Consider the following 21,491-nt stretch of genomic DNA (forward strand, 5'->3'; position numbering starts at 1 on the left):
GGTGAGACAGGGCAAGAAATTGACCACGCCAAAGGCCGGTACCGGGTGTGGGGCGAATTCGCTGCATTTTGTTCCCGTACTCTTTTTATCCTTGGCATTCCTTTTCTCTACGCTGTGTTATGAACATGTATTTCTTGGTATTGGTGCTATATTGATCCGTTCACAAATTTGTCGTTAAATGTTGTCCTTGCTTTTGGGTGGTTGGTTTGTGGAGTTTAACGTCCCAAAGCGACTCAGGCTATGAGAGACGCCGTAGTGGAGGACTCCGGAAATTTAGACCACCTGGGGTTTTTTAACGTGCACTGACATCGCACAGCACACGGGCGCCTTGCTTTTCGCCTCTATCGAAAAGCAGCCGCTGAGGCCGGGATTCGATCCCGCGTCCTTGGGAACAGTAGTCGAGCGCCCTAACTACTGCGCCACCCCGGCGGGGGTGTCCTTGCTTTTCAGGCGACTAGTTCTGTTCATATACATATTGATATAAGCATGTTCTCCATGTGTTACAGTAGTCTTACTCATTGACTGATTTGCGCCACCCCGGCGGGGGTGTCCTTGCTTTTCTGGCAACTAGTTCTGTTCATATACATATTGATATAAGCATGTTCTCCATGTGTTACAGTAGTCTTACTCATTGACTGATTTGCGCCACCCCGGCGGGGGTGTCCTTGCTTTTCTGGCAACTAGTTCTGTTCATATACATATTGATATAAGCATGTTCTCCATGTGTTACAGTAGTCTTACTCATTGACTGATTTGCGCCACCCCGGCGGGGGTGTCCTTGCTTTTCTGGCAACTAGTTCTGTTCATATACATATTGATATAAGCATGTTCTCCATGTGTTACAGTAGTCTTACTCATTGACTGATTTGCGCCACCCCGGCGGGGGTGTCCTTGCTTTTCTGGCAACTAGTTCTGTTCATATACATATTGATATAAGCATGTTCTCCATGTGTTACAGTAGTCTTACTCATTGACTGATTTGCGCCACCCCGGCGGGGGTGTCCTTGCTTTTCTGGCAACTAGTTCTGTTCATATACATATTGATATAAGCATGTTCTCCATGTGTTACAGTAGTCTTACTCATTGACTGATTAGGCACTCGTCATTTGCGGGCAATCGTCACCAGAAGGATAACCTATAAGACCCCATGTATAATCCTTAAGCCGGAAGAAAAAGATCAAATAAATGTATTAATCAGGACAACTTACAAACAGTCGCTTGAGCTACCGTACAGCATGGTCTAAATCACATTAGAGGCTTAAGCAATCATAATAACCTTGGGTAAACCGTAGAGGAGGGCCTCCGGAATATTTTTGAATATTTTAGCACACATTCACAAAATACATTGCGTTTTGGTATTTCTCTTCAATAAAAAAAACTGCCGCCGTGGCCGGGAGTTGGATCCCGCGCGTCCTTTGGATCAGCAGCCGAAGGCCATAGCCACTAAGCTACTGCAGCGGGTGCTAGAAAAATGCCTGACAAATGATTTGTCAAAGAAAATGAGAACATTATCCGGACAAAAAGTAACAAGACATATGCTGAGGCGGCCAGTGAGTGCGTAGAGCACACAACCGCACACATTCCAAGAACAGCGATCAGAGAAGAAGAAGTTGCCAAAGGTGCGCCGTTGGTCGGGTGCACGAGCCATTCACGAAGGCTGGCGTAAACGGCGAACAAATACGACGCAGGGAAGCCATGTCGGTGAGCATCCTGGGAGCTCTGGTCATCATCCTCTACTACATCGCCGTCCTCTCCGTAGGCGTGTGGTCGGGACGCAAGGTTCACGGAGACCAGTCACACAACTACTCTAGTGGGTACGTCACTATGGCCGTCTGGCTCTCTTCATCGGCAGTGGCCATCGTCGCGGTTTGTCACCGGTCACGGGGCACAAGCAGCAAGAGCGTGCCGCTATCCCAGAGCGCCTGCTGCCTATACTTCTGGGTTTGCTGACGCTTCGGTGCGAGCTGGAAAATGCCTTAGTGTACCGCGAACTGAGCCATCAAAGCGTTTTAGTTTTCGGAAGGGAGGGAGGTGCGGAAAGAAAGAAGTGGTCTGGGCAGGTTTGCTGCCCCTGCAACTTCGCCAAATGCGATAACGCGATAAGTTCACCGTAATAGAAAGAGTCAGCTAATCGTTGAACAACCTGACAGTGGGATCAGCATTGACGATTCTTCCATTTTGGAATCGTAGCTTTCATAACAGCCAAGAACGAAGAGTTAAGAATAGTACGCACGCGATTTGAGGCTGACAAACCCGGGAGAATTTAAGACGACACAAGTAAGCCTGGTGTCTCGCGCCTCTTTTATTGTAATGTCGCCGGTTTTCGGTTGATGTCAAAAGTGTGCTTTGAAGCCAAGCAGCCCAATTCCAGCTCCGTGATTCATTTCTCTGCAGCAGACTATAAGATAGGCTGCAGTGCCACGCCGGTGGTAGGAGTTAGACTTAGGTCCACGTTTTTATGGCCGGTTCCGAAAATATAATTACTTGGTCGAGTGGCCAGGTGCCTGATAATAATTTCTGGCTTCGAATGGAAAGCTGTTGCGTCAGGTAGGGGCCGTTGTACTAATAAGAAGACTGCGATAATCATGGTAGCTGAGATACTGACAATGGGTGCAAGGCTAACGCTGTGGACTGACTTATCTGTCCGTTTGACCCATATATTGCTTTTGAAAAGTGGGTGGGAAAATAAAGCAGGCAGAATGCTTCCTTCCTGAGCCTTTCTTCTGTGCGTTTAACAGAATTCTCGAAAACGGCGGCCTTTACGCGGGAAGTAATCGTTTTACGGACATCGACAGAGTACCGAGACCCAATTGCATCGCAACTTCCCTTTGGTAGGTATTGTGTGTGGTTAAACGTGTCGTGACGTCACGAAAATGTGGGCGTGCCGGGAAATAAAATGTGGGCGTGCCGGGAGTGCCATTTCCGGTGGAAATAAAAGTTGTGCAACCAACCAACCAACCAATCTAGTGACGTCACTCAATCTTGCGAATAACCCCTGCCATGTCATCAGCCAACTGCGACCTGTAGAGGCATGCTCGGGATTTTTCGCTCACAACGCTCACACCTGATTGCGGGGATAACGCCGCCTTTAAAGTTGTCGCGTTTTCGTTGACCTTTAACCTTCAGTGTCGAAACTTTTTGGTGCACTTGACGTAGCGAATCCTAGACTGCGATCAAAATTTTGTAAAAGAAATTATAATTCCTAGTATGAGAAACTGTCTCGACTGGCGCGATGGTTCTGTGAGGGCAGAAGTGGTCAAGATAAACGAAACAGCCGTCAGGAAACCGTTTTCAAAAGTGTGCAAATATTTACTGCATCTGAAGGCACCCTAGTTCTCATCCGGGGCTTCAATTCGAATACAGTGTTTCTTGGGTGCCTCCTTGGGCTCTTTTCAACTGATTATGTTCTCTATGGCGCACCAGCAGTGGTGCAGGATGACTTCAAATGCGCGCCCATGGCGTCTTCCGTGATAGAATCCTCTCGCAGAGAAGTCTTCGTACCATTCTTGGCAGCTGGCAATTTACGTTTTTGAGCTTCCGCAAATTTGCGAAGTTTGTTCTTAGGGGCGTCGGTTCTTTATCACAGAAGTCGGAGTCCTAAATTAACGTCGGCCAATTTTATGGCTGTGACAGAACAATATAATCCGAGACGATCGAGTTAACGTAGCCAGCCAATCACAAGGTCAGGCATCGCTTCACGGCTACACGTAAAGTCCATCGGCTGATAGAGATAATCGCGAAAGGGGTTAATGCTGACGTGCGCACGTGGCCTGGGCAGACGTGTGCTATTCTACGTTTGCTTCTGGGTGTAAAGTTAGGATGGAGCGAGAAGTGCAGCGCTGTCCGCGAGCCATGCGAGGTGGGCGCGGAGATTGACCCTTCTCCTCCTTCCGAACACTGCGCAGGAGGCGCAAAGGAGAACAGAAAGCAGAGGATGATGAGTACCTGCTGCGCCTGTTCCTCGCCAACCGTAACGTTCCCCTGCTCCTGGGAATCGTCTCCATGACAGGTATGCGCCTTTCGAACCTCCTGCGACGAGCAAAATACGAAGCAGCGAAAGCCCCGACGTTTCCCTCACGTCTGCAGGGCTTACTTTACTTCCCAGAACTATCTTGCTTAAGCTTTCACTTCTTGCTGATTTGAGAATAATTCGTGGACGCAGAATTCCGCGAGGTTACTGAAATTCTGCGAAATCGCCGGAGCTGCTCGACAACGAATGATGTTTTTTCTTTCTTTTTTTTTAAATGTCTCTTCTTTCTTTCCTCTTATTTTCTGTTACTGGGGTCACCCTCTCCGGCTTAAATCACTTTAAAGGCGGGACCAATCGCCGAGGGCTTGCATAAAGGGAAACGTTACAGAACGTTACAAATTACGGCCTCTGTCGGTAGCAGCCTAGACTATAGCATCATCTACGCCATCTTCGCACGGCCTCTCGCTAGCAAACGAATATAGCCATGATGTAATATCAAATCCACTGCTACTCTGCAGGGGCAGAAGATGAGACGGATAGGCCAAGCGAATAGAGTTGTGAAGCTGTGTACTTTTCCTGTGCACATTAAAGTATTAATTTTTCCCGTAGGAGGGTGACTAGAGAAGGTTCTGGGATCATTGAGACAATATTTTAGACAACTATCAATTCATTTTCTTCATTTCAGGCACATGCCACAAAGCCTATAGTGTCATAATGTGAGACTGTCGCCAAATTAGCGCACCGACCCTTTTTGCCGCGTTTGCTTTTGCGCTTAGCTGCCGATTACAAGGTCGCTGGTTCGACTACCGCGGTCTCAGCGGCCGAATTCATACAAAGTCAATTGCGAGAATACCCCCGTGTGATGCGATATGACAGGTTAGCGCAGGTTAAAGAACCCAGGAGGTCGAATTTAATCCAGACCCCTGTCACTGTGCACTGTCAAAGAGCCCGCGGGCTTACTCTCAATCTCACGTGTTTATTGTCAGTTAGCTTGACCAATTCAAGCACATCGATGTATTGTAATAGAAACCAAAGGGCTTTTTCTCAGCAGTTTTATTTATTTATTTAAAATATCCTCAGGGTACAGATGTACGTTACAGAGGGGAGAGGCGCATAGAGGATATATATATATATATATATATATATATATATAACAGAAGGTTAATACAATAAGCGCACAAATCTCTGAAAAACAAAGCACATAAAAAAGAACAACGAGGCACATGGATAATGTAGGAAGACGGCACACGTGCAAAAAAAATAACAAAATACAAAAATAGAATGAGCAAAATAGTATACAATGAAGATAAGCAAATAACCATACAATAGGTTTTAATACTATGCAAGAAAGAAAGTTTGTAGCGCGGATTTAAATTTTTCTTCTTCAGTTATACTTGTTAGGGATACAGACAGGTTATTCCAATCATTACAGGTGCGGGGAAGAAACGAGTTAGAATAAGCAACTGTGTTTGAGTGGGGAATATCATTATCTTTTGACTGTGGTTACGGCGGAACAAAATGTAGGATGGTGGTTGAACCCATAAGGAGTGCAATGTTGAGTTATGGAAGTATATTGCATGAAAAAGTGAGAGGCGGGATAGTTTTCTTCGAGTCGATAACAGCGGGAGATGTAAGTATGCTTTCATATTAATAACGCTGGCTGTCCTTTGATAGTTATTTAAGATGCGATATAGAGGGCAGCAGAACTTTTGTTGATATGCGTGTGCTGACAAAGGAGTTTATTTCGGCACATCCAAGGAAGCCAGCTGCCAGAAATTCCTATAGTTACTCGAGCACGTGCATGCTCTCTGTGCTGGTAACGATATCGCGCGGCTGAGCTGCGAGGCAGAGCTACGATCAGTCTGTTGTCACGAGCACAATCATCCACTTTTGCTACCGACGCTATACGTATGAGTATTATGACTGCATGTACCTCTCCCTATGTCATCATCGTATACAATCTCTCTCTTCCCCTCCACTTCCTCTTTTTTGTAATCATGCGAAATTATTATCTCCCGAAAACATTTGGCCGCTACATTTATTTACTCCTCGTTCGTGCCCGCGCACGCTAAAAACTAGTGGTGTCTTTTGTTGATGCAGCGACCTGGGTCGGTGGAGTCTTCATCAACGGCACTGCCGAGACGGTCTTTAGGCGCGGTCTAGTCTGGTGCCAAGCGCCCTTCGGCCACGCGCTCAGCCTCATGGTCGGTAAGTACACGCCGCACCATGTGTGGACCGCTCTGGCTGCCTGCAGAGATTATGCACCAAGGTCCAGTGTCATTGCAGGTGCAGATGTAAAGGTGCGCCAAAATTTTGTTTATTTATGTGGCATATGTGAGTGTGACGGCAATAGCGTATTAATGTAGATATTAATGAGTATGTCACAACACACAGCGTCAGAGGCTTATTTCTTCATATTCATTAATTTCTTCATGTGCTGGATTTCGCTCAAACGTTGTGTTTTACTAGAGGTAGCAAAATAGATAAATATACGCTGCGCTAATTTTTTTCTTGCTCCATCGTTCCACTTTTAAGTATTCTGGTTTTCAGATGTAAACCTGTGACTCGTTACGATGCACGCACCATATGCGTATGGTAACGAGTACAGAGGCCATAAGAAGCATCCCTGTTAATGCTTTATTCAACGCTGGTTTTTTAATTATCTTCTGTTAGCTAGTAGCACGCCCGCTAGACGTACTGCGGGCGGCTATTGTTGAGTGTCCAGGGCCCGGCACGTACCTTGAACCATCAACGGTAAGGTGGAGGCCGAAATACAAACACAGAATTCTTTAGAAAGAAAAAAATTTTTTTGTTTTGTTTTTTACATGGATAAACAGGTGAAAGAAACATCAAACAATTCTTCCGGAGACTTCAAGGTTTTATGTGTGCGTGCTTTCAGTCTAGGCTAATATTTGGCTTTAACAACCACTACAGCTGCATCAACTAAAGGCTATAAAGTAACGGTTATCGCTTGTTAACGCGCCAGCAATAAGTATACCCCGCCAACAGGAAAAATTTGGCGTCGACGTTCTGAGCCAAAAATGTTAGGCAGGGCTACAGCAAATGGCAGCTGGCATGGCTGCTGGGAACCGATCCGTTGCAGGGTTGTAAAACATCATTTACCCACGTGACATGACTGATTTGCCAACCTCGGGCTCCTATATTTAGATGGGAAGGTGAGGGAAATCGAACCTTCCAGGGTCATTGCGCTTCGACTCACACATGCTACCCCTCGACCAATCAAGCACGTTCTACGGCTTGGTTAAGCGGGGCTTCATGTCTATCTCGAGTAGTATTTAACATAAGGTGGTGGCTAATTACAACTGTATGTTAAACAGTATTTGAAAAACAATAACTACGAATTGAAAGATTAGTAGTAAATAGAGTGGAGATGTGCGTGTAAGTGAAGATGCCTCCGAAAGGGGAGCTGCGGATGGGAGCCGTTAACAAATGTGTGTGTGCGTGTGTGTGTCCCGACGTTTTTAGGTTTTTTTACACAGTTGAACGTCCTAAATCTGCTCTGGGGTGCCGCAGTAGAGATTTCCGAGTAAATTAGATTGCATGGGATTCTTTAACGTGCATTGAGGTCCGGCAGTACACGGCCGCCTTGCTTATTGCCTCCATCGAAACGCGGCCATCGCGGCCGTGATCGAACCCTTGTTGAGTGGTCGAGGGCCTATGTCATCTTCTGTTAACACAACGGCTTTCGAACATTCGTGTTTCGAGGCAGCAGGCTCAAGACCGGTCAGACAGATGCGCCAGGGAGAACTGAACAATTCACATTGAATGCTTTTTCTGAGAGCTGAGCTGAACGTGCTTCTGTGCGATGCAGACGGCACAAACCACAGAACTGTGCGCACGTAAGCTTCTCTACCCTAATGCAAGCAATCTTGAGGACGACATTGATTGAGCTATGCGATAGTTCTATTTGCGCTGTCATCCAATTAACTCCAGGGATACCAGGGGAGAGCTTCAACTTAGACGACAACGAAACCTTGCCACGTGTACTTTCATAGAGCAAAGAAACGAGAGCGCTTATAGTGAATTGGAATTATTAGTTCAGCACATTTTTGCAAAGACTGAGAAATGTTCTTCCTCAGTTCTGGAAGCATTTCTTTTATGTGAATCGACCACTGATGGGAAAAAAGTGAGCGGTAGGCAGGTACTTTAAAACAGAGCTTGGATTTCTTAATATGACTCGTTTGGCAAGGCATCTGTTGTTTAAGAGATTTCGCCTGGACATCAAGAAAATTTATGCCAACGAAAAAACGCTAAACATCAGTTATCAGCGCAGTGTATCGAGTCGATACATTTCAGATGCCAAGAACAGCACCTATTACCAATAAATAAAGCGACTGTGTCTCTTCTAACAACACGACTAAAGAGCAGCAAAATTGAATTAACCTGTCTCAGCTTCTCGATGGCTTGTCACTGCACATTTGCTGATCTTGAAGCACACGCGAGAAAAGCATCACGTATAGACATTGAGATGTTATATGCCTGATACTTTTGACAGATGGGTGCATTATTATTCGTGGCGAGGCAATCATGAATCGATCGCGGCTACGTCAAACCCACTATTCTACTGGTTAGATGAAAGAAGCAAAAATCGTCACACTACAGTGCATGTTGTTGGTGAGATGCGCAAAATGAATGAAATGCTCGGAAGGGATGAAGTAGTGGCATTAATCAGTCGCCTCAGAGAGTTAAACCCAACGAACCTAACCATACAACGTGCGACGTCTTTTGGTAAGCACTTTTCGAGAGCCTACTCGAGCGCGAACTCACTCAGTCAGCGTCAATATGTGCGCGTTCAGAGCTGGCGCTCACCGATTTAACGAAAGCACGTGTGCTTACAGGCGGCTGGTTTTTCGCGGGCAAGATGCGTGTCACCAAGGCGCTGACGATGCTCGATCCGTTCCAGCAGCACTATGGGAACTGGATCTCGATCATCCTCACCGTGCCTGCCGTCTTCGGCGAGGTCTTCTGGACGGCCTCTATACTCTCCGCACTCGGTGAGGAGCTCGCGTGTGGGCGTAATTGGGACAAACTCTGCTTTTCTCTCGCGCCTTTGAAATAGCGTTGGTGCAAGGCAGCGTTTGCCGATCCACTGAGGGGGACTGGATTCTTTTTCTTCCAACCTTCTTTCCACAAACAGAGTTATTGTCGAACAAATAATTTGAGTCACATGTGTGTAAGGTGATACCTGAGCGTTAGCTGCGGCGTGTGATGCTGACAAACAAGAATACACAAAAATAAAATTGGAACTAGTTAGGGAGGCTATTAGGGGCCCTTTGGTGTCGAGGCGAATACGCTAAAATAGGCCACGAAGGCTCTTTGATGAAGGCGTGTTAGAAGGGACTGGGACTAGTAATTCAGTATGGCCTCCTCCGTCTTACTGGCGTGTCTAGACGGCATATATTAATGGTAACTGTACATAATAGTATGCTTAATACATTGAGTAATAACATATAAAGCGACGCTGACATGCGAATAAAAAAGCAAAAAATAATTTAGTATATCACAACCAGTCGTTGTGTGAGTCAATCCCGTGGTAAACGCGAGATAGCGAACGACAAGCTGGAAAGGCGACGACGAGGACCTTCGAAGCTATCACGTTCCATTTTGAAGGAAGAGTTTATGCGCCTCCCAGGTTTCATGTTTTCCCTATTGTTAGAGAACTAACGCCACTACGAGCGCGCCTGTTTTGCCAGTAACTGAGCCCAAATTGGTCGTTGCAGGTGACACAGTGCACACCGTGGTGCACGTCAACAGCCAACTGATCATCGTAGTGTCCGCCGTGGTCATCCTCTTCTACACGGCGCTGGGTGGTCTCTTCTCCGTCATCTACACAGACGTCTTCCAGATGGGCAGCACAATGGTCGGCCTGGTGAGTGCACAAGCGCTTCGCTGCAGAAACAAGCTCGATTCGACGACTCGTGCGTGTCCCCGGACATCAACTATTATGCTGAGTCTCTTACGGCATTCTTTCCAATGGAGCCCGAAGTTAAGAAGTCGACCCTGCGGTCTATCTTTACCTCAGCCAAGAGAAGGCTGCACGGCGTAACTGTGACCGCGCATGTCGTGTTGAAGTTTTGTTCCCAAAAGGCTGAGAACTAGACTGCAAAATAAAAGCTAAAATGATGGCTTGAGGGTATCTTTAACCTTAAAATAAGCACAGTAATTTGTCAGTCTCAAATGAGTATTGTCAAGGTGTATTGCAGCAGTTCGGTAGCTTCCTTCTTTCCCCTCATCTGCCTGAAAAGGGAATTCAAAGTTATGGGCACACACTCCTGGTAGGATTCTCATTGTATTCAGTAGAGTATCCGCTGAAAAACGTCTGGCTTTTCTGCATGGTGGAAGATGCAACTCTCACCTAAGCTATGTTATTTTTTGGGGTCGAAAGTAAAATAACCAAAGTATGCTGCGAGAAAAAAAAATTAATGCAGAACAAATCGGTGTAAAGTAAATTATGACGTCACACGCGACATTCTTCCTCAGTGCTTTCAAAGACTATTATTCTTAAGGTCGCCATCTAAAAAGAAACTTTAAAGTAATATTTTCTTATCCGTTACGTTTGATTTTGAATAGTGTAAGGCCTAGTAAAACGGCTCCTATCCTGCCTGGTTTTGTTCACACCACCTCTGCCCCAACGAATCCCGTTTTCTCCGCATGGGGAAAATTCATAAGATGGCTTAATGCGTCTAGGGCTGATGACAGGGTCCGGAAGCCGAGAATAGTGCGTGCAAAAAACAACACTGCGAATCGGCCGAGACATTCGCTGCTATGATGGATCACCTATGGCTAGGCATTCACTTTGACTCTACTCAACGAGACTGCCCAATGTGGTAAGCGGTGTGAGCAGTTTGGAATCGGGCTATTCTTAAAACACTGGCTGCTTCTGAAGCAGGATACAGCCGTTTAAGTTCCGGTATTCTGCAGTCAGTAGAGCGCACTACCAAACGACTGTCTTGGTTCTTTGCTTATGCGACTTACAGGGCAGCCTACTGCGCATATGTGGGCTAGGTAGGCATCGTGGGTCGCACAGGTCACGTCACTCGGGTGGAAAAGAAGAGACTTTCGCTTACAAACTGTTCACACGGGTATACACAGTTTTAAATACAGATGGAGCATTCACTGTGGATTTGGTTCGTGCCTGTAGCGGCCTTAAAGGGACACTAAAGACACCCAAATATGTTATCAAAAATCTGATAAAAGGCATTTGGTGACACTGTCGCCGCATATCCGGCAGCAAAAAAATCTAATTGTGGTTGAGATATTGCGATAAGAAATTGAGGTTGTTTTTGTTCCCGCCGGTCGATATCAAGCTGTTTTTTGCTACTACGCAGTAGGGTAGGATGACGCACACTATGACGCAAGAAAAGATTCCGTTATTGCTGGCGCGATCGAAGCGGAGAATACTTCGCAGGTGCGTGCCGAGTCATGATCTTCATTCGATACGCACTTGGGGTAGGTGCATCTGCTGCTCCGAGCTCATATTTCAGGCGCCGCAGGCCCAGACCAAACTATTCGAGCACACACGAAGTGCCTGAGCCGAACCATAACCGAAACTTAAGAGGACGCCTGTAGCGCCGTGTTAGCTGCGAGACAAGCAGCATCTGCCGACAAGATGATGAAATGAGTATATTTTTATATTTGGCTCGCAGCATTTACGTTGTCTTTTCGTGTTTTCGCCTTCGTTTACGTGTGATAAAAGCATGTTATCATACTCGAGACAAAACCGACTACCGCATTCAAACGGTCATCGTAATTCGCATTTGTCAGCCTCCGGGATCTCTTGCGCGTCACGTGGTTTGTAGTTGCGAACCTCGGCCGTTTCGGCTGTGGCGGCGATGCCTGTATTCCTGTTCTTCCTCTTTACTACCGTATAACAGCTCTATTTTCAGTAAGAGTGGCTTTTTTGTAACCAGCAGCTGGTATTCTGTCGATGCAAGCCCACTTCATTTTTGGCGGGGGTCCCACGGTGGCTATCTTGGAATTAGTTCAAATTCTGCCACCAGGCTACGCCACTGATTCAGGACTGAGAAAGTGCCTATCGGCATTGGCCCGAGTTGGCCGAGGGACCCAACCTTTGCTTTGTAGAGAAGCTTTCTTTTGTTGGAGGGTGCATTTTCAAAGCCCCATTCTTCTCCCCGCCGTGCGCAGGGGGAAGCGTTCACCTGTTCTTAGCTTGACTACAGCGGATAGCAGGACTTCGGGGTGCTAGCTTGCCTTACCACGGCTGAACTTGAGCGGCGACGCGGACCGCCGCCGCTCGATTCGGCCATGACCGAATGTGCGTAACGTAAATGAAACGTACCACCTCGTTTTGTTGTTGTTCACTGTTCTGGATAGAGTGGAAGCTTGAGCGAGTTGATCATACATCGTCGACATATGTTCACGATAGCTCAAGTGGATACCAAAAATGGAAAGGTGCGATATGATGGAAGATATTTATGTGGCCCTTGTATACTATACTTTGACTCACAAGAGATTTGAACCACTGCTAAAGGCGGGGGCTCCCTGGCCCATTCAAATGCGCACTGTAATAGGTAATTGTGCTCCGACACACCCCTCGAATCGGCAAGGGCGACAGTGGGAGCACAATTGCCTATTATAGGTGGTGTGGATAGTGGTTATTCAAACAAAAGGAAGGAAAAGAGTGCTGCCGGCCGCTTCAACTGCTATCTAAAATCTGAAGCGCCCAAGCTGCAGCCGGTGGGAAAGCAAAATGATGGGGAGAGGAAAGCGAGGGGAAGTGCAGAGGGGAGCTATAGCAAGAAAGTACAGGGGGAGCTTTGTACATTAGTTACAAAGTACAAAAAAAAGGGAAACGCGTTTGCCTCGCTCGCGCGCAAGTGTCCAAGTGCTCTTGGTCCATGGCGCCCCGGCCTTTCGCAGTACTAAAAACATTTTGTGAGACGAAGTATACATCTTTGGTGGTTTCGTCATGAACTCTGGCTGAAATCGACACCTGTATTGTCTTTCCTTTGATACCCAACTTTTGAGCTGTTATCACTTTTGAAGTTATAGCATTTATAGTAGGATATTCTTGCGAGCTCTCTGGTGCAGAACTACGTTTATCAAACGTTATTCCACATAATAAAATTTCAATAAAGTCGGTTTCAATCAACAGTAATCATTTTCTTTTTTCTTTTTTTTTTAGTTCGGGCTTTTCTAACCATAGAAACTGACGTTGGTAACCTAATGAGCTGAGAAAAGGGCGATGGCCAATTTCATTTTACCTTAGAGAGGAGAGTCGGCATTGCGAAATAGGTGTGAAATACCTACCAAAAGGGTAAGCACCAGGCAGCTGCCGCAATGCATTCAGGCTAAATTTGGGGGGAAATGAATTGGAGAGGGGAGGGTAGCAGGCAGTTATGAGGCAATGTCGCCAGTAGAAGCGGGTTAGTTTCCAAACGCGTTAGACCACTCCTTCTCGACCCTTCCCCTTTGAATCTCATCTGTACTCTTCATTGGTTAGATGTACGTCTTTGCTGCGTTGCGAATCCAGTGTACTTTCTATATATTTATTTACTTATTTATTTATTCACTACCAGCATCACCTGCTTTCATAACAAGCATAGAACGGCAATCACTCGTGCTAACCATGGTAAAATGCATAACTGGCTGCCACTGAGGCATTCTTTGGAGTGAAAGGATTCGTTTCTGTCGTTGTATGTGCAACAAAAGAATAATGCAAGACGCCCTTCGGTTACTTACTGCCCCTAGAATTTGTCCGGACATGTACTTCCTCGCGCTGCCCTGATGTGGCCATTTGGCGTGCTGAAGAGCGTTTTTTTTTTTTGTTTGTTTTAGAGCCCAGCTGTTTGGCGCCCGTTCCTGCGTTTCGCGTCGCCGTCTGCGTTGTCCCTCGTAACCAGCTCCGCAGCCAGGGCAGCGCACGCTCCTGCCACCATTCGCCGCTGCGTGTCCCCCCCCCCCTTCCCCTACCTTTTTCCTTTGTGGCGGCGACGGTGTTTTCCGGTGTAAGTGGATCACGGTGCATACATCCTAAGCCGAAACGCAGAGCCACGTTGACTTGACTCGCTAGCGGCGTCAGCGGCATCAGTCAGTCGCTGCTATCTCTTCGCTGCGCAACGCTCCTACAGGTCCACACGCTGCCTTACGCGAACTCCTGATCCACAAAGCTTCCTTCATGACAGTCAAGAACTGTTAGTGGAGTGTTTCTTGAAGAAATACGTGTGAAAAATAAAATAAAAAAGTTGTCTTTGCCTCAATCTATCCGAAAGCTGGAACAGCCAATGAGATATGCTCAAATTTCGCATTAGGAAGTAACGTAATCGTCGGTAATTATTCTGTTGTAATAAAAGTAGAAAAAAAGAACGCGCGCGCTGATATATGCGGGTGTGCGCACTTTCCTTTTCATAACGCGCTGACCGCTTTCTTTTTTCCCTGGTGGGGGTGGGGGGTGGGGGGGGGGGGTGGAGGCATTTCCATTGAAACACACGAGGCTATATAGTGTTGACGGTAAGCTAACCGCCCCTCCCCCTCCCCCATTTTTGTTTTTATTTAGAATAGCAGCTTGGGCGTGTTGAATATGCATCTTGAGGTAACAGCGCGGAACGTGGACGGGAGCACAGGTCAGAAGACGACACAACGAATAGATTGATGTTTTAGATTGAGCTCATTGAGCTATATACAGCAACATGAGCAGGTGGGCTGAAGGCGAATGTGCACCAGCGCTGGTAGTAAGCGTACATTGGTAACGGTACTCCAGCTATAATAACTACCGCGAGCTCTAGTTTCAAGTCAGTCTGCGCTCTTGTTGCGACATTTTTAGCTATAAGGTGCATTGAGAAAGCGGACTGCCATACTAGCAGCCCTCGAGAGCGTGAGTGCAACATGATATTTCTGAAATATATTCAAAATATATGTAATGCCTCCCTGAGGGGTAATGTAAATAAAATAAATAACCATATTCTGAGCAATAAGACGACCAGAAAAGGGAGACATCACGAGCAGTTATCTAAATATGCGCCGCTTTGCAACTAGCACATGTGTTTCTTGACAATGATTTCATAATTCGAAATTTACCAGCCCCGGAATTCTTTTTACATGTCTGGGGATCGTGCAATAAGATGCCATTGTTGATTCATCTGCGGTTCCAATGAAGAAGGGGGGGGGGGGGGGGATCGCCCCATTTAGACAAGTACTGGCGAGCTTACACTGTTTGCAAACATTGTATCCACGAATGTGTGAAGGGTTTGTTTCATCATTGATGGAAAAAAGAAAGACAGCCCGAGCAAACAGTACGGAAAATCGAAGAACTGACAAACATGGCTGTCAATCCTCACATTCCTTCTGTAGGTAAACCCTCGTAACTGCCATAAATAAAGCGGGTACTCCAAAGCACTTTCCATGCGCCGCGATGTCAACGCCGCCGTCACGGCAGGCGTCCCAAAGGGGAATGCACCTGCATGTTCGTGGTGCTGGCTCGCTCACCCTCTCGCGCGGACTGAGAAAATTTGAAAACCGTGAAGAAAACTATTCTGTGAAGAAAAGAAGCAGGGGGAGCTAAGTGAACTTCAGGACGAGAAGAACGGAGTAGGGGACAGCCGCGCGGTCCCAACCCCTCGCTAGTTTTCGACGCGTGTAGCACGCGCCAGATATCTGGCAGGGACAGATTACAGCATTAAAGGCCGGAATACATGGAGCGTTTTTGCCGCGTCAAACCGGCGTTTTACGCCCGACGGCGCACACTTGACGCCCCGCGTCAGAAAAAACGCGCGCCGCCACCGATCTGGCCCTGCCAGATATTTGACGTGCGGGCGGCGCGGCGTCCTCTCGAACCGGAAACTACTGTCGACGCGAGCCAATAGGAGCGCGGAAAGCTGGCAGTTCCGGTTTGAGCGCCCGCTGTCAACATGGCTAGAGTCCCTAGAAGTATTTGCTAGTCTGCCGTCCGAGCGTGGTTCCCTATGGAACCGGTTGGCCGCTTCCCGGATGAAAGCGCAGGGGGCGCTGTACGCATTCGGAGCGTGGTCGCGTTGTGTACGTGGTGCTGTGGCGGTTGTGCCGTACTGCGAATCTGCGCCGCGCTGATCCGTTTGTGCCGTGGCAAGGCTCGTGCACCACTTGCACTTTTTTTCGCTCGCGGGCCGGAATGCGCGCAAATTAGCTAGCATGTGTGCAAGTGTGCCTTTTTTATGGATATGTGATCGCGTCATGTTCAGAAAACGGGGTAAGCGTGATAGCACATGTTTCTTGCCCGGGTGCAAGACCGGGTAGCGCTCGTGCAAGGTGAAATGTTCTCTCTTCAGGACACCGAAAGACGCAGGGAAGAGGCAAGAGTGGGAGCGCAACATCAAGCGCGGCTGCAAAGGCAATAACATTGTTTATTGTCTCAGCTAGGGCATAAAGGAATATGCAAAACGAAAGTTAAAAGGCGTAATGAATGAAAGAAAATAGACTGGCTGTGTTCAAATAAAATTCAAGAGAGAGCAATGATAAGGCCCTTGCGTGCAAGCAATGTACGAAGATGGGTTGCTCGGTGAAAGGCCCACTGCCGTCAGGTGCCGATATTGTCGGCTTCAGTGGCGGGCAAACCCACAAGTGGTGAATATCTTCCTCATTATTTTGTGAGTTGCAGACAGGAAATCCTGGACGTTGATATAAATATCGGTATAAAGAAATATCGGATGATCCTGATCGGGGTTGCCCTCACATTACTGTAACACGAATAAGCTAGTGTCGACATTTGTGAGCGACACTTCAAACCCTGCTTTATTGAGCGAAGTTTTAAGACAGGTAAAGGTAATTGAGATTCCACGGGATGTTACGCAACTCACGAAGGATGCCATCTCAACGCTGTTTCCTGACACTCCAAAATACTTGTTGAAACCCCTGCCTCTCAAGAGAAAGGAGCGCAACTTGTACGAGCAAAAACAGTCAGCAGGGAGACCTGCAGAGAAAGAAAAAAAGTGCACTGATCCTGGAGCATCAGTGGAGCCAGTTGAAGAATACAGCGGTGGTGGATCGTGTGACGCGAGCCTGCCCCAGGAATGCAGAAACCTGCATGCCACCGCCACTGGGGACAAATGTCGATCTTTCTGATGTTGAACAATGAACATTCGAGGACGAATCTCCGGAGGCAATTGCCATCGGCGAGTTCTGTTCCATCGCAGTGGTGAAGCTGCCATGAATGCTGCTGTGTGCATTCGAGGAGACAAAGTCAAGGAGATAGCTGTAAAGTCGACAGAAGAGGTAATTAATCTTATTCAGGACATTGCGAAACTCAGCTTGTGTCCTGGCAGCGGATTGAAGCCTATTACCAAGACCTTTCCCACCTACAATGGGCGTTGCTTAATTTGCGACGAACTGTACCATTATTTCTGATGCAACATGCATATATAGCCTGCAAATACTTGCGAAAGTTAACTCAGAACACCCTGTCAAGAAGAAGAAAAAATTAAGAAACAGACTTCTATGTCTCGAGCAGTTTGTCGTACGAAGGACAATGTGGCAAAGCTGGTAAAAGCTCTCGGTGAAATGAAAAATGAAAATGAACACCTTCAAGGACAGAGTTTGAAAGAAGTGTTAGTGCCCTTCCTCTCAACTAACAGCTGGCTGTAAAAATATGTTTTAGAGGTTGCAAAACGGAAGTCAACAAAAGTGATGGCACATTCTGATGAGTGGCTACTAGGCTTCCTAAGTACATGCCTATCAGCAGTTTGCCTGAAGCGCGGTGCGATTTGAAGGGCTCGGGTTCCCATCTTGCGTGCTTTAATTGTGCATGCATCCGAAAGTTTCTAGTTCTACATACGTGTTATAACTTAGCTAAGCGTCCGAAGAAGTTAAGAGGAAACTATAGCGTGAATGAAAACGCCGGCGACAGCGCTCTGTTGCTCGCACACATGGTCCAATTGGAGCCTAAAATGTGCGTCTAGTATAGTTCTCCATGCAATCGCAATTGTTTGCACAAAATCCTCAGAAGTCTTCATTACAATACGGCACGGCGGTAGCTTCAGCAGGATAATAGGGTATAAAAAGCAGCTTCGTTTCTACATCGGCTCAGGGGCATGCGCGCAAAACTTCGCTCACGAAAAAAAAAAGTCGCATCCGTGGTTATGCCAACAACTCGGCTGCGAATTCAATATTACGACTAAACTGAAATCAAAGACAGAAATCAAAGAGCGGCATCGCATCTACAAGGCACCTGACAATGAGCATGCAGCGAATGCATTTCGAAGCGCACGGGCGCGCGCGTCGTCTGCTCCGTCAGCAGTGGCGCACTCCGGTTCACCGCAGCGCCACCACGGCGATCACTCAGCGGCAGCCCTCGCCGCGGCCGGCGGACGACAGACTAGCAATATTTCTAGGGACCCTAACATGGCCGCCATGGCTGACGAGGTATGGGGCAGTTTGGCCGCAGAAATGTGATTATCGTAAAAATAAACGCTTAATCAAGCACGGAATGTCGCTTTTTTGTGAATATACGACCTGCTCTCGAATCGTTGTGTGTTTGTTTGCTCCCTGGAGTGAAATTTGTAAAAATAAAAAAGAAAACCGTGCCGCTGGTATCCGAGCGGGCATTCGAAATATCTTCGTTCATTCGAGCGAGCCAAATCCTTGCGCACCTATGTAAGCTTTCTACATTTAGCACAGTAGCATTAGAATGAGCACTTTCGGGATTTTACCACAAGGGACAGCGTCGCTTCTCTCACGTACCTCGCTCTGCGGTTATTTCCAATCGCTGCTGCATTTGCTTTCGCAACCAGGGATCCGCGGCGGCGCTCCCGCCGCTTCGTCCTTCCATGTATCTCGAGCTGGGCGTCGCGTCGGCGCGGCAGTTTTCGACGCGCGAAAATCGTGGAAAAAAACGCCGCATGTATTCCGGCCTTAACGCGTCGGCGCGGCAGTTTTCGACGCGCGAAAATCGTGGAAAAAAACGCCGCATGTATTCCGGCCTTAAGGCCGGAATACATGCGGCGTTTTTTTCCACGATTTTCGCGCGTCGAAAACAGCCGCGCCGACGCGACGCCCAGCTCGAAGGCCGGAATACATGCGGCGTTTTTTTCCACGATTTTCGCGCGTCGAAAACTGCCGCGCCGACGCGACGCCCAGCTCGAGATACATGGAAGGACGAAGCGGCGGGAGCGCCGCCACGGATCCCTGGTTGCGAAAGCAAATGCAGCAGCGATTGGAAATAACCGCAGAGCGAGGTACGTGAGAGAAGCGACGCTGTCCCCTGTGGTAAAATCCCGAAAGTGCTCATTCTAATGCTACTGTGCTAAATGTAGAAAGCTTACATAGGTGCGCAAGGATTTGGCTCGCTCGAATGAACGAAGATATTTCGAATGCCCGCTCGGATACCAGCGGCACGGTTTTCTTTTTTATTTTTACAAATTTCACTCCAGGGAGCAAACAAACACACAACGATTCGAGAGCAGGTCGTATATTCACAAAAAAGCGACATTCCGTGCTTGATTAAGCGTTTATTTTTACGATAATCACATTTCTGCGGCCAAACTGCCCCATACCTCGTCAGCCATGGCGGCCATGTTAGGGTCCCTAGAAATATTGCTAGTCTGTCGTCCGCCGGCCGCGGCGAGGGCTGCCGCTGAGTGATCGCCGTGGTGGCGCTGCGGTGAACCGGAGTGCGCCACTGCTGACGGAGCAGACGACGCGCGCGCCCGTGCGCTTCGAAATGCATTCGCTGCATGCTCATTGTCAGGTGCCTTGTAGATGCGATGCCGCTCTTTGATTTCTGTCTTTGATTTCAGTTTAGTCGTAATATTGAATTCGCAGCCGAGTTGTTGGCATAACCACGGATGCGACTTTTTTTTTTCGTGAGCGAAGTTTTGCGCGCATGCCCCTGAGCCGATGTAGAAACGAAGCTGCTTTTTATACCCTATTATCCTGCTGAAGCTACCGCCGTGCCGTATTGTAATGAAGACTTCTGAGGATTTTGTGCAAACAATTGCGATTGCATGGAGAACTATACTAGACGCACATTTTAGGCTCCAATTGGACCATGTGTGCGAGCAACAGAGCGCTGTCGCCGGCGTTTTCATTCACGCTATAGTTTCCTCTTAACTTCTTCGGACGCTTAGCTAAGTTATAACACGTATGTAGAACTAGAAACTTTCGGATGCATGCACAATTAAAGCACGCAAGATGGGAACCCGAGCCCTTCAAATCGCACCGCGCTTCAGGCAAACTGCTGATAGGCATGTACTTAGGAAGCCTAGTAGCCACTCATCAGAATGTGCCATCACTTTTGTTGACTTCCGTTTTGCAACCTCTAAAACATATTTTTACAGCCAGCTGTTAGTTGAGAGGAAGGGCACTAACACTTCTTTCAAACTCTGTCCTTGAAGGTGTTCATTTTCATTTTTCATTTCACCGAGAGCTTTTACCAGCTTTGCCACATTGTCCTTCGTACGACAAACTGCTCGAGACATAGAAGTCTGTTTCTTAATTTTTTCTTCTTCTTGACAGGGTGTTCTGAGTTAACTTTCGCAAGTATTTGCAGGCTATATATGCATGTTGCATCAGAAATAATGGTACAGTTCGTCGCAAATTAAGCAACGCCCATTGTAGGTGGGAAAGGTCTTGGTAATAGGCTTCAATCCGCTGCCAGGACACAAGCTGAGTTTCGCAATGTCCTGAATAAGATTAATTACCTCTTCTGTCGACTTTACAGCTATCTCCTTGACTTTGTCTCCTCGAATGCACACAGCAGCATTCATGGCAGCTTCACCACTGCGATGGAACAGAACTCGCCGATGGCAATTGCCTCCGGAGATTCGTCCTCGAATGTTCATTGTTCAACATCAGAAAGATCGACATTTGTCCCCAGTGGCGGTGGCATGCAGGTTTCTGCATTCCTGGGGCAGGCTCGCGTCACACGATCCACCACCGCTGTATTCTTCAACTGGCTCCACTGATGCTCCAGGATCAGTGCACTTTTTTTCTTTCTCTGCAGGTCTCCCTACTGACTGTTTTTGCTCGTACAAGTTGCGCTCCTTTCTCTTGAGAGGCAGGGGTTTCAACAAGTATTTTGGAGTGTCAGGAAACAGCGTTGAGATAGCATCCTTCGTGAGTTGCGTAACATCCCGTGGAATCTCAATTACCTTTACCTGTCTTAAAACTTCGCTCAATAAAGCAGGGTTTGAAGTGTCGCTCACAAATGTCGACACTAGCTTATTCGTGTTACAGTAATGTGAGGGCAACCCCGATCAGGATCATCCGATATTTCTTTATACCGATATTTATATCAACGTCCAGGATTTCCTGTCTGCAACTCACAAAATAATGAGGAAGATATTCACCACTTGTGGGTTTGCCCGCCACTGAAGCCGACAATATCGGCACCTGACGGCAGTGGGCCTTTCACCGAGCAACCCATCTTCGTACATTGCTTGCACGCAAGGGCCTTATCATCGCTCTCTCTTGAATTTTATTTGAACACAGCCAGTCTATTTTCTTTCATTCATTACGCCTTTTAACTTTCGTTTTGCATATTCCTTTATGCCCTAGCTGAGACAATAAACAA

At 47.3% G+C, this 21,491-nt stretch overlaps 1 protein-coding gene across 1 annotated transcript in view; it reads left to right on the forward strand.

The window, feature by feature from the left end:
* The first annotated feature begins 1,695 nt into the window (after positions 1–1,695).
* LOC146184869 (high-affinity choline transporter 1-like) overlaps positions 1,696–21,491 on the forward strand; it is a 55,733-nt gene continuing 35,937 nt past the window's right edge. Inside the window, exons 1-5 of the mRNA XM_084608638.1 lie at positions 1,696–1,814; positions 3,906–4,009; positions 6,071–6,178; positions 8,830–8,985; positions 9,712–9,860. Coding sequence (XP_084464764.1) covers positions 1,696–1,814; positions 3,906–4,009; positions 6,071–6,178; positions 8,830–8,985; positions 9,712–9,860 — 636 coding nt within the window. The remainder of the gene's footprint in view (positions 1,815–3,905; positions 4,010–6,070; positions 6,179–8,829; positions 8,986–9,711; positions 9,861–21,491) is intronic.

The sequence above is a fragment of the Amblyomma maculatum genome, chromosome 7, assembly GCF_055883805.1.
Source record: "Amblyomma maculatum isolate TAMU_Amacu chromosome 7, ASM5588380v1, whole genome shotgun sequence".
Classification (NCBI taxonomy): domain Eukaryota; kingdom Metazoa; phylum Arthropoda; class Arachnida; order Ixodida; family Ixodidae; genus Amblyomma; species Amblyomma maculatum.